Source organism: Tyto alba, unplaced genomic scaffold, assembly GCF_018691265.1.
Source record: "Tyto alba isolate M040663 unplaced genomic scaffold, T.alba_DEE_v4.0 Super-Scaffold_24, whole genome shotgun sequence".
Taxonomy (NCBI): Eukaryota; Metazoa; Chordata; class Aves; order Strigiformes; family Tytonidae; genus Tyto; species Tyto alba.
The window spans coordinates 55631-68926 of NW_024881298.1; the positions used below are offsets into that span (position 1 = coordinate 55631).

The window sequence follows — 13296 nt, forward strand, 5'->3', positions numbered from 1 at the left end:
GATGTTAGCGCAGCGCTGGGGGCTGGGGCTGGGCCCAACCAGTTCTCCCAGTTCCTCAGCTCCCATCTCGGTGGCGTAATTAGTGCTAATTACCTAATTAGCCCAGAGCCAGCCTGGGCCTGCCACCCACTGCCAGGGCCACCCAGGACCTCCTGGCACACACACCCCCCCCCCACCCCCCTCCCCACCCCCCCCTGCCGACTTACAGTGACAGGGAGGGGACGTGCCACCCCCCCCTCCTCCATCTCCTGTCCCCTCCCAGATGTCCTCACAGCCCTGGGCGTGCTGTGGCCAGGGTGGCCCCGGGTGACACGAGAGGTGGCAGTGCCCTAGGTGACATCGTAGGTGGCCTTGGTTGACACGCGGAGTGGCAGCGCCGTGGGTGGCAGTGCCCCGGGTGACACAAGGGGGGTGGCAGTGCCCTGGGTGACCCAGGGGGGTGGTGGGGTGGTGGTGGCCCTGGGTGACACATGGGCTGGTAGCGCCGTGGGTGGCAGTGCCCCGGGTGACACAAGGGGGTGGCAGTGCCCCGGGTGACACAGGAGGTGGCTCAGGGGACACGGGTGACACAAGAATGGGGGGGGGGGGTGGGGGGGTGGTGACACCGGTGCCCGGCTCTCGGCTGCGGTGGCAGTGGCCACACTCCGGCTGTTGGCAGAGCCGTGCCCACCCTCACCTTCAGGCTAACGCAAATTCCATTCCCCCCACCCCCAACCTCCCCCACCGTGGTCCCACAGCCACCCTTGAAGCCACGTGGACCTGGAGACCTCCTGGGGCACCCAAGGTGGGTGTCTCCTTCCCCGCTGGTGGCTCACTGCCCCAGGCAGCAGAACTGGGCTCCGTGGTGGTCCTGACTCGACGAAGGGATGGTTGAACTTCACCTCCGTGGACACAGTGACTTTACTGGACACCCCCCACGGACATGACTGTGGCACCTGCGCCTCCACAGACAGCTGGACCTAACCCCAAGGGTTGCAGTGACCAGACTTTGTTGCATAGACCCCAACGAGGTGATGGCCAACCCTCCGTGGGCACGGGGAGTAGACCTCCGCGGCCGTCTTAGGTAGACCCTGATGGACGCCTTGGTTGTGCCTTCAGAAATACGTTGAGAGATCCCACGGACACGTCGACCAACCCACCCTGGATACATTGGCCAGACCTCCCTGGACATGTCCACCAGCCCTCCCATAGACACGTTGACCACCCTTCCGTGGAGACGTTGGCCAGACCTCCATGGACATGTTGGCCACCCCTCCCTGGACACGTCGGCCACCCTTCTGTGGACGCGTCGACCACCCCTCCATGAACGCATTGACCAGCCCTCCCTGAACACGTTGATGAGAACCAATAAACACCTCGACCAGCCCTCCCCGGATGATGGAGGACCCAAAGCAGCCGGTGCCGGAGCCCGCTGTGGCAGCCCACCACAGCTGACGGCCACCAAGGTGGGACCCTCCCCGTCAAACGCCCTTCACGGGCTGCTGAAAGGTGGTCCGACCTTCCCGCGAAACGCCGAGCGAGAGCCCGCAGAAGTCACCGGTGGCCGCCGTGGGCTCCTCCACCTCCCTGGAGATTTGGACCCGGCCCAAAACCTCTTTCCCCACCGCGGCGGCCAGACGAGGCCCACACCCTCCAACGCGCCGGGCCTCGGCCACGTGGGGGAAGAGGGAGGGTGACACCTTGCGCAAGGCGACCAGCGTCGCTCCCTGCCCCGCTGAGCCATGGGGGACGACACGTGCTGGTCTGACCTTGCCAGGTTCTCCTCTTGCGCCGGGGAAAGACAGCGAGGCGCTCTCGCGGCCCGCCAACCCTCCCGCCGTGTCCCGTAGACACGCCGGGGTGAAGGCGCTCTCCATCCCACCCCCACCACCAAGATGGGGCCGTGATGACCCCCCCCCCCCAACCCCCACGGAGGCGAAAAAAAATCCTCCTCACTCCTGTGAAACAGAGGCCTCGGCTCCACGCGAGCGGGTAAATTTGGCCTCCAGCGGGTGATTTCTTCCCGGATCTGCTGCCGCGTTACCCCAGGTGGGGAAATTTGGCCCCTTCTGCTCCCGCTGAGTCATGGGGAAATTTGTCCCCTCTGGGGATGGGAAGTTCTCCCCCGGTCACACGTTGGCCCATGGAGATGGGGCTGGGATGGTGGCACCCAAAAGGAGGGTCTGGCCTCAAGGTATTGCAAGAGCTTGTGTGTGTGGGGGGGGGTGGGGGTGGGGGGTGTGACACCAAGATGGCCGTCATCCCCCCCGCCTTGTGGTGGTGCAAAGAACTCTGGGTGACCCTAAACCAGGCAACAGGTCTGGCCCAATGAGGGGTGGGCAACAGATCTACCTGCAGTAGGGTCAACCTCGTGGCGGTCTAGCCCACGGTGGGGTCAACGGGTCTACCTCAAGGTGGTCATCTGCCCCATGGCGGGGACAACGGGTCTACCTCGGGGTGCTCTACCCCATGGGGGGTGGGGGGGGTCAACGGGTCTACTGCAGTGAGGTCAAGAGGTCTACCTCCAGTAGGGTCAATGGGTCTACCTCATGGTGGGGTCAAGAGGTCAAGCCCATGACAGGGCCAACGGGTGAACCCCCAAGATGGTGAGCTGGGTCTTCCCCTGCCCCTAGGAGATGTGGGGCAACATCAGGGCAACCTTGACCCACCTGAGCTCTGCTCCACCTGTTAAAGACATGGTGAAAAGCCACGTCGAAAAAAACTTTATTCGTGGACGTCTCAACAGGACCCCCCACCATGGTCAACCCCTGCCTCCACCCGCCGCCCCCACCCCTGCCCAGGGCTTGTGCCCCAGCGCTCGGACCGGCCGGCTCTGGGGACCTTCATCAGGGAGGAGGAGGAGGAGGAGCTGTGGGGTCCGTCCCAGGGCTGGCGGGGCCGGGGGCTCAGTTCCTTCTCATGGTGTCCTGGAGCCACCAGGTGTATTTGCAGAGGTTGACGTAGACGCCGGGTTTTTTGGGGTCCCCGCAGACGCCCGGACCCCAAGAGACGATACCTTGGAGCCGCCCGTCGCACATGAGGGGTCCCCCGGAGTCACCCTGATGAGGCAAAAAGGGGGGGGGGGGGAAGGAGAGCTGCGACTAATGGCCTGCCCCAAAGAATGACCCCCAAATCCGGGGGCCATTTCAGGGCTGTCCCAGCATCTTCACCCACCTCCTCTCCCCGCCGAGTGACCCCGTCTCACCCAATTGGGCCCGTTCTCAGCCCAAAACTTTCCCTCGGGGGGTTCCTCACCCCGGAGTGGAGGGGGGGAGGGGGGTGTCCCCGAAACGACTGGACCCCACACCCACCTGGCAGGAGTCAGCCCGGCTGCGGGACTCGCCCGCGCACACCATGTTGGTGGTGATGGAGTCAGAGTAGATGCGCCGGCACTGCTCCTCCGAGACGATGGTGACCTTGGCGCAGTGGAGGTCCTCGGGGAAGGTGACTGTGGGTGACAAGAGGGCACGAGGTCACCCGGGGCGGGGGGGTGTGACAGACACAGTGACCCAGCTTGGACCGCTCGGTCTTCGCCTTGGAGCTCATCTCCCTTCTTTGGTCAGCAGGAGCTCCAAGGCTTCTTGTTGAAGAAGTCACCCCGCCGCCTTGGGTTCCCTCAGGGGTCACAGGTGCCTAAAGGGCAGAGTGGGACCAACAGGACTGGGAAAAGGGACTTTGGGGGGAGCCCGGACACCTCAGGGAAGGGTTATCAGTGCACCTCCAGATACCAGGCGAGCGGCTTCATACCTTCAGGGCTGGTGGTGGACCCCCAGCCGGAGATCTGGCAGGTCGTGCCGGGCACGGGGCAGTGGGTGGCCAACGGCAGCGGCTTCACGTGCTTGTTGACGTGGGCGGGGAGGAGGAACTTGATGAGCATCAGGTCGCCGTCCTTGTTGGTCTCGTTGTAGCGCGGGTGCTTGAAGACCTTGGCCGAGCGGCGCCACTGCTTGGTGTCACCCGAGTCCTTGTGGCTCTGGCCCCCCAGACGCACGTTGATGATGCTGATGGAGCCAAAGGCATCAGGGTTGGGGGGGGGGGGGGGGGGGGGAAGGGGGGGGTGTCCACATTGGACGCAGGAGGGGCCACGGGGATCCACACAAAGCAGGGGCAGAGCTGCGGTCCCAGGAGGTGGGGATAAGGGCAGAAGAAGCAGAAAAAGGGCAGAGGCAAGGTTATGTCTTTCCCCCCCCGCCCCCCCCCCCCAAAAAAAAGGTCAGAGTTTACATTATCGCTTGACCAGAAAAGGGTTATGGCTTCCCCCCAAAAAGGAAAGAGTTAAGGTTATGTTTTCCCCCCCAAAAAGGGCAGAGTTTTGGTTATGGCTTCCCTCAAAAAAGTCAGAGTTTAGGTTATTTCCCCCCAGAAAAGGGCAGAGTTTAGGTTAAGTCTTTCGCCCAAACAGGCAGTTTAGGTTATGTCTTTCCCCCCCCAAAAAAGGGCAGAAGTTAGGTTATGACATCCCCAAAAAAGGGCAGAGTTTAGGTTATGGATTCCCCCCAAAATGGCAGAGTTTAGGTTATGTCTTTCCCCCAGAAAAAGGGCAGAGTTAAGGTTATGTTTTTCCCCCAAAAAGGGCAGAGTTTAGGCTATGGCTTCCCCCCAGAAAAGGGCAGAGTTTAGGTTATGGCTTCCCCAAAAAAGGGCAGAGTTTAGGCTGTGTCTTTCCCCCCAAAAAAAGGGCGGAATTTTAGGTTAAAAACAAGCAGGAAAGGGGCAGAGCGAAGCCCGCCGAGATGCCATCAACCTCCCAACCTGCTTGGCAGGAGCCCAGGTGCCACCCGGATCAATTCCTGGTTGGCCTCAGCCCATCGACACCGAACCCACCGGCCACCGCTGGCCCTGTGGCCTCCTACCCAGGGACGTGGCAGTGGGCGGCCGTCAGCACCCAGTTCCTGGCCACCAGTGTCCCCCCACAGATGAACTTCTCGCCTTTGAAGAGGGCAGCCTGCCAGGGCAGGTCGCAGGAGGTCCCCTCGATCACCCACAGGACGTTCCTCGAGGCTGCGGGGACAAAAGGACGTGACACGGGGGGCATGGGGTAGGCTGGGACCCGCTGGTGTGACATGGTGGCCTCAGCCCCGTGTCCCACGGGTGGAAGAGGCCAGTCCAACGTGGGAGAGACCATGGGGTCCGTGGGGTGGACAGGGGACACCCGGGGGGGTCTCTGGGGTGAATGGGGGGGGGTCCCATGGGTGGCTCTGGGGCCCCTGGGGTGGATGCGAGTGAACGTGGGGCCCATGGGGTGGGCATGGGGGTGGCGTGGGTGGGTGTGGGGTCTCGGGTACAGTGGGGGGAGCACCCAAGGTGGGTTTGGGGTGCCAGGGGGACTCCCGTGAGAGAGGAGGGCCCCCAGGGTGGGCTTGGTGGTCCCACAGGTAGACGTGGAACCACCCCTGGGGTGGACACAGGTGGGCCTTGGGGGGTTCCACAGGGGGACAAGGGACACCCCAGGTAGATGGAGGGGGGGTCCCACGGGGGGACATGGAGGTCCCTGAGACAGCCGTGGGGCACCTAGAGCAGCTGTGGTGCCCCTGGGGAGGGACACGGGTGGACACGGGGGTCCCACAGGTGGATGTGGGGCACCCAAGGTGGCTGTGGAGGGTCCCATGGGTGGAAACAGGACCCCTGGGAAGACACACGACACCTTGGAGAAGACGTGTTGGGGGGGGTCCCATAGCTGGATGTGGGGCACCCAAGGTGGACATGAGGGTCCCACGGGTGGACACGGGCCCTGCAAGATGGACACGGGGGTCCGGCGGCAGGACACGGGTCACCCAAGGTAGATGTGGGGAGGTCCCGCGGGCAGACGTGGGACCCCTGGGGAAGATACCTGACCCCTTGGGGTGGGCGTGGGGGTGCCACGGGTGGACGTGGGACCTTCTAGGGCAGACACGGGGGTCCCACGGGTGGACGTGGGGGGTCCCAGGACCTCTCCTACCTGTGGCTACCAGCGCCAGGAGCAACACCAGCAGGACCTTCATGCCGGAGGGCCGGGAGCTGTGGGGAGATGGCGAGGGGGTGACACCAGTCCTGGGTGGCCCGTGGCAGGGTGGGGGGTCAGGGTGGGGACACGGATCTTTGGGGACACGGGGTGTCGGGAGGAGAGGAGGTAAATGGGGCTGGGGGCAGGGAAAGGGAGGGAGGGGGGAAGAGAGAGATGGGAAAGAGGGGAGGAAGGATGGGAAAAGGGGAAGGGAAAGGAGGGGGAGGGCAGGGAAAAAGAGGGAAGGGAAAAGAGGGAAGGGAGGATGGGAAAAGGGGGAAGGGAAACAGGGGAGGGAGGATGGGAAAAGAGAGGAGGGAAAAGAGGGGAGGGAAAAGAGGGAAGGGGAAAGAGGGAAGGGGAAAGGGGAAGGAAAAAGGGGAAGGAAAAAGGGGAAGGGAAAGGAGGGGGAGGGCAGGGAAAAAGAGGGAAGGGAAAAGAGGGAAGGGAGGGTGGGAAAAGGGGGAAGGGAAACAGGGGAGGGAGGATGGGAAAAGAGAGGAGGGAAAAGAGGGGAGGGAAAAGAGGGGAGGGAAAAGAGGGGAGGGAAAAGAGGGGAGGGAGGATGGAAAAAAGGGGAAGGAAAAGAGGAGAGGGAGGACAGGGGAAAAGAGGGAAGGGAGGACAGGAAAAGAGGGGAGGGAGGATGGAAAAAAGGGGAAGGAAAAGAGGAGAGGGAGGACAGGGGAAAAGAGGGAAGGGAGGACAGGAAAAGGGGGGGAGGGAGGATGGGAAAAAGGGGGAAGGGACGGGAGGATGGGAAAGACCAGAGGGAGGGATGGGGGAGGGCTGAAAGAAAGAAGGGAAGGCCAAGAGCTGCCCTGACTTCCCCCCATCCAGGGCCACCCCAGGGACCCCCCCACACCCCCCCCAGGGGCCCCCCCTCCCCCCTCCCCAACCCCTGGTCCCCCCCATCTTCCTACCGGGGGTTGGCGTGGGGCCGCGCGGCCACGGGGAGGGGAAGCTCCACCCGAGCTGGTGAAGCACCACGGCCGCGGGCGCGTCTTCCTCCTGCCACGGCCAACCCCGGGTTTTTATCTGGGGCTGGAGGAGGAAACGGCTTCCTCCGCCTTCTCCTCTAATCCAGCCGCGGCTCCGGTATCTTCCGCCCGGCTCCAGGAAACCCCGGGGCCGTGGGGTGACCCCGCTGGATGGGGAAGGGGGGGGACACGGAGCCAGGAGGGGGCCGGGGTGGTGGGATCAACCTCAAAACGTGGCTCCTCGATGGGCGCCAGAACCTGGGGGTGGTTGGGTGGGCACTGGGGTGCAACTTCTTGGGGGTTCAACCCCCAAATGTGGCTCCTCAATGGGGACCAGAACCTGGGGGTGGTCAGGATGGCACTGGGGTGCAACTTCTTGGGGGGTCGAGCCCCAAATGTGGCTCCTCGTTGGGCACCAGAACCCGAGGGTGCTTGGGAGGGCACCAGGGTGCAGCTCCAGGGGGTTCAACCCCCAAACGTGGCTCCTCAATGGGCACCAGAACCTGGGGATGGTTGGGTGGGCACTGGGGTGCAACTTCTTGGGGGGTCGAGCCCCAAATGTGGCTCCTCGTTGGGCACCAGAACCCGAGGGTGCTTGGGAGGGCACCGGGGCGCATCTCCAGGGGGTTCGACCCCCAAATGTGGCTCCTTGATGGGGACCAGAACCTGGGGGTGGTTGGGTGGGCACTGGGGTGCAACTTCTTGGGGGTTCAACCCCCAAATGTGGCTCCTTGATGGGGACCAGAACCTGGGGGTGGTTGGGTGGGCACTGGGGTGCAACTTCTTGGGGGGTTGAGCCCCAAACGTGGCTCCTTGATGGGCACCAACACCCGAGGGTGGTTGGGAGGGCACCGGGGCGCATCTCCAGGGGGGTTCAACCCCCAAATGTGGCTCCTCAATGGGCACCAGAACCCGGGGGTGGTTGCGTGGGCACCAGAGTGCAACTTCTTGGGGGCTTGAGCCCCAAACGTGGCTCCTTGATGGGCACCAACACCCGAGGGTGGTTGGGAGGGCACCGGGGTGCATCTCCAGGTGGTTCAACCCCCAAATGTGGCTCCTCAATGGGCACCAGAACCTGGTGGTGGTTGGGAGGGCACCAGGGCGCATCTCCTAGGGGTTCAACCCCCGAACGTGGCTCCTCACCAGAGGCAGGACCTGGGGTTGGATGAGGGCGGTCGAGAGGGCACCAGGACACATCTCCACTGGGCTCAACCTCAAAACGTGGCTCCTCGTTGGGCGCAAGACCCGGGGTTGCACGAGGACAGCAGAGAGGACACTGGGACACCGCTCGGCGGGGATCAAACCCAAAACGCGGTTCCTCATCGGATGCAGAAACCGAGGATGGACAAAGCTGGTCAAGAGGGCACCAGGCTGTGGCTGGACCCCAAAACGTGGCTCTTGGTTGGGTGTGGGACCCCACAGGTAGATGAGGACAGTCGAGAGGACATCAGGACACATCTGTGGTGTGCTCGGTCCCAAACTGGAGCTCCCTGGTCAGCGCATGAGCAGGGGTTTTGGATGAGAAGGCACCAGGAGACGGCTCTGGTGGGATCGAACCCAAAACGTGGATCCTCGCGGGACATGGGACCTTGGGTTGCGTGGGGATGGTTGAGAAGGCACCAGGACACGTCTTCAAGGGGGGTTGGACCCCAAAACATAGCTCCTTGGTGGATGTAGGACCTAAGGATGGAGAAGGTGGTCGAGAGACCACCATGACCTGTCTCCTTTAGGGGTCGATCCCAAACCATGGCTCCTCATTGGACCAGGGTTGCCCGAGAGCTGCTGGGACGTGGCTCTGATGAGGTCCAACCTCAAACCGTGGCTCCTCCTTGGACGCAGAACGTTGGGTTGGCCACGGGCCGCCGAGGAGCACCAAGACGTGGCTCATCCTTCCTCTCGCCCGTTTTCCTGCGTTTCCCCTCTGGCTCCTTCAGCCTCTCTCCTTCTCTCCATCCTCATCTTCACCGGTGGCCACCTCCAGCTCCCCGTGGCCACCCCCAACCCCTCACGTGGCCCCCCCCCCCAAGGTTGGGGGGTGGAGGGGAAACACGGTGACCCCACGCCACGCCACCAGACCATTTCTCTTGGTCCCTCCAGAAGAAGAAGAGATGTTCCCTCATCGCCTCCTCTTCCTCCACCCCCCCCCGGGGCCTCCCAGTTCCTCCCGGTCCAACCCCAGAGGACCCTGGGGCACCTCCCAGGAGCCTCGGGGGCAGGGAGGCGCCGACTGGATCGGGTCCTGCCAGTTCGCTGGAAATCCCAGTTGAACCCTGCCCTGTCACTGGGCTGGGCTGGGCTGACTCAGCCCCTCCTGGATCGCCTCGACTTGCCCTGGGCCCATCGTTACCCAATCAGCTCCGGGTTCATTAAGAGGCCTCTTAATGAGCTCAGGTGTTAATTGAGCTCCAGGCAAGTCCTCACGGGTCATAATTACTCGGCTCTAATTAACCTGGGCTGTCCCGGCCTGCACGGAGCTCCCACGATGCTTTGCGTCAGGGAGAATGTGGGGGGACGGGGAGGGGACCCTGCGCTGCGATTAGGTGGGGGGGGGTGTGGGTGTGATTAATTTGGGGGGGGATCTGGGAAATTAGGGGGGTCCCAGCGTCCTGACCGCACTGGTCCCACATAGCAGAGGGACCCGAACTGGTCCCAGTCCTCCACTGCAGCTTCTCCCCTGTCCCACAAACCACCCAAATTACCCCTCAAAAACATCCAAATTGCCCCAAACCCACCCGAATTGCCCCAAAATACCCCAGTGCCCCCCCCAACACATGAATTGCCCCTCAAAATAGCAAATTTCCCACAGACCACCCAAATTACCCCTCAAAAACACCCAAATTGCCCCCCAAAAGCCCAAATTGCCCAAAAACCATGCAAATTGCCCCTCAAAATACCTAATTGCCCCCAAACCACCCAAATTGGCCCTCAAAAGACCTAAATTACCCCAGAATCACCCAATTTGCCCCAAAACTGCCCAAGTTGCCCCTTGAAAGATTCAAATTGACCCCAAAACACCCGAATTGTCACTCAGTGCACCCAAATTTCCCCAAATCCACCCAAATCGCCCCCAAATCACCCACATTATCCCTCAAAATGCCAAATTGCCCTAAAACAACCCAAATTTCCCCAAATCCACCCCAAATCCACCCAACTTGCCCCTCAAAATACTAAATTTCTCCCAATCCACCCAAATTGCCCCAAACTCACCCAAATTGCCCCTAAAATACCCAATTTTCCCCCCAAACAACCTCAATTGCCCATAAAAATACCAAATTGCCCCAAACTTCCCAAATTGCCCCTTGAAACCCTAAATTGCCCTAAAACCACACAAACTGCCCTAAACCCACCCAAATTGACCCTCAAAATATCAAATTTCCTCCAAACCACCCAAACTGCCCCAAACCCACCCGAATTGCCCCTAAAATACCCAAGTTGCCCCTAAAATACCCAAATTTTTCCCCAAACACATCAATTGCCCCTCAAAATACCAAATTGCCCCAAAACTTCCCAAATTGTCCCTTGAAACCTCAAATTGCCCCAAACCCACCCAAATTGCCCCTCAAAATATCAAATTTCTCCCAATCCAGCCAAATTGCCTCAAACCCACCCAAATTTCCCATCGAAATATCCAAGTTGCCCCTCAAAATACCCAATTTTTCCCCAAAACACCTCAATTGCCTCTCAAAATACCAAATTGCCCCAAAACTTCCCAAATTGACTCTTGAAACCACAAACTGCCCTACCACCCAAACTTACCCTCAAAATATCAATTTTCCTCCAAACCACCACATCGCCCCAAAAACCACCTAAATTTCTCCTTGAAAGATGAAAATTGACCCCAAAACATCCGAATTACCACTCAATACACCTAAATTTCCCAAATCCCCCCAAATTGCCCCTAAATCACCCATATTAGCCCTCGAAACCCCAAATTACCCTAAACCCACCCAAATTGCCCCCCAAATACCCAAATTGCCCCTCAAAATATCAAATTTCCTCCAAACCACCCAAATTGCCCCAAACTCATCCAAATTGCTCCCCCCACATTGAAATTGCCCCTGAAATACCCATTTTTTCCCCAAAACAACCTCAATTGCCCCTCAAAATACCGAATTGCCCCCAAACTTCCCAAATTGCCTCTTGAAACATCAAATTGCCCTAAAACCACCCAAATTGCCCCAAACTCACCCAAATAGCCCCACCCCAAATATCAAAATTGCCCCTAAAATACCCAAATTTTCCCCCAAACACCCTCAATTGCCCCCCAAAATACCCAAATTGCCCCAACCCACTCAAATCGCCGGGTCAGTGAGAAGGGGCCAAGTTAAGGTGAAAAGAGATTTGGGGCGAAAAGTGGCAGAAACGGTAAAAAGGGGCAGAATTAAGGCGAAAAGGGGCAGAAACAGGGAAAATGGGCCGAGTGAAGGGGCAAAACTGCCCCAGGGGGTCCTGGGGGGGCTATATGGGGCTATAGGGGGCTATAGGAGGTATTTAGGGGCTCTGAGAGTCTATAGGGGCCCAAGGGGGGTATTTAAGGACCCTGGGGGGCTATAGGGGTGTGTAGGGGGTATTTAGGGTCTCTGAAATTCTATAGGGGTCCAAGGGGGGCATTTAGGGACCCTGGGGGGCTATAGGGGGCTATAGGGGGTTTGTAGAGGCTCTGAGAGTCTATAGGGGTCTAAGGGGGGCATTTAGGGACCCTGGGGGGCTATAGGCAGGCTATAGGGGGCTATAGGGGGTATGTAGAGGCTCTGAGATTCTATAGGGGCCCAAGATGTGTATTTAAGGACCCTGGTGGGCTATAGGGGGTCGTAGGGGGTATTTAGGGGTTCTGAGAGTCTATAGGGGTCCAAGGGGGGTATTTAAGTACCCTGGGGCACTATAGGGGTGTGTAGGGAGTATTTAGGGGCTCTGAGAGTCTATAGGGATCCAAGGGGGGCATTTAAGGACCCTGGGGGGCTATAGGGGGCTATAGGGGGTATTTAGGAGCTCTGAGAGTCTATAGGGGTCCAAGGGGGGTATTTAAGGACCCTGGGGGGCTATAGGGGATTGTAGGGAGTATTTAGGGGCTCTGAAATTCTATAGGGGACCAAGGGGGGCATTTAGGGACCCTGGGGGGCTATAGGGGGCATTTAGGGGCTCTGAGAGTCTATAGGGGTCCAAGGGGTGTATTTAGGGGCCATGGGGGGCTATAAGGGGTATGTAGAGTCTATAGGGGTCCAAGGGGGGTTTTTAGGGACCCTGGGGTGCTATAGGGGATTACAGGGGGTATTTAGGGGCTCTGAAATTCTATAGGGGTCCAAGGGGGGCATTTAGGGGCCCTGGGGGGCTATATGGGGCTATAGGGGGTATTTAGGGGCCGTAGGGGGTCTCTGAGGTTTTTTAGGGTCTCCAGGGAGTCCCAGGGGCTATTTAGGGGCTTGGGTGGGTGGGGCTATAGGGGGCACAGGGGGGTATTTAGGGGCTCTGGGGGATCTATAGGGGATTCTGGAGGGTATTTAGGAGGCCTGAGGTGTCTATAGGGGTTCTCAATGAGTATTTAGGAGCTCTGGGGGTCTATAGGGGGGTCCCTGAAGGTTCTTTGGGGGTCCCTGAAGGTTCTTTAGGGGCCCTGTGGGAGCTATAGGAGGTGCCAGGGGTTATTTAGGGGTCCTGCTGGGGCTATAGGGGATCCCCCGAGGGTATTTAGGGGCCCTGCTTGGTCTATAGGTGGTACCTGAGGTTCTATAGGGGCTTCCAGGGCATATTTAGGGGCCCTGGGGAGGCTATAGGGGGGGTCCCCGTAAGTATTTAGAGATAACACTGGACTCTATAGGGGCTATAGGGGCTCCTGGGATCTATAGAGAGCCCCCAGGACTGTATAGACACCCCCAGATGTTATAGGGGCTCCTCCCAGGCCCTATAGGGACCCCCAGGTGCCCTAGGGACCTCCTGGAGCTATAGGGACTCCCAGGCACTATAGTGGCTTCTATACCCACCCCTGGACATTCTATAGACCCCACCAAGGCGGGTACCAGGCCCTACAGAGCCCCCCCCAGGCCCTATATGGTCCAGCAGGCATGTGGCAGGGGGGGACCCACCCCCTATAGGACCCTCCCCCACACCTATAGCTGCTCCAGGGTCCTATACATCCCCCCCAGGAGCCATAAGTCCCTCACTATGGGGGATGGGAAACCAGCCTCAATAGGGGCCCCCCTGCCCCTATATGGCCCCTATAGAGTGGTATATACCACCCCCTCCCAGAGCCACTGTGTGACACAGCCCCTCTACGGCTCCCCGGCACCTATAGCACCCCCCAGGTCACACCACTCCCTCGGCTCCTCCTCACCCTATAGGGTCCATGTCCTCCCCCCA

General features: G+C 60.1%; 1 protein-coding gene across 2 annotated transcripts; it reads right to left on the reverse strand.

Annotated features, from left to right (window-relative positions):
• Window positions 1-2691: 2691 nt before the first annotated feature.
• On the reverse strand, window positions 2692-9041 carry LOC122152401 (kallikrein-8-like). Of its 2 annotated transcripts, none has more exons than XM_042797207.1 (6): window positions 8086-9041; window positions 5918-5976; window positions 4833-4980; window positions 3727-3980; window positions 3291-3427; window positions 2692-3038 (listed from the first exon to the last, which is right to left on the reverse strand). In XM_042797207.1, the coding sequence occupies exons 2-6, from the start codon at window positions 5958-5960 to the stop codon at window positions 2886-2888; spliced, it is 735 nt and encodes a 244-aa protein (XP_042653141.1). In that variant the 5' UTR covers window positions 5961-5976; window positions 8086-9041; the 3' UTR covers window positions 2692-2885. The 2 variants fall into 2 exon arrangements, with proteins under 2 accessions (XP_042653141.1, XP_042653140.1); XM_042797206.1 differs by lacking the exon at window positions 8086-9041 and adding an exon at window positions 6886-7053.
• Between the last annotated feature and the right edge of the window lie 4255 nt (window positions 9042-13296).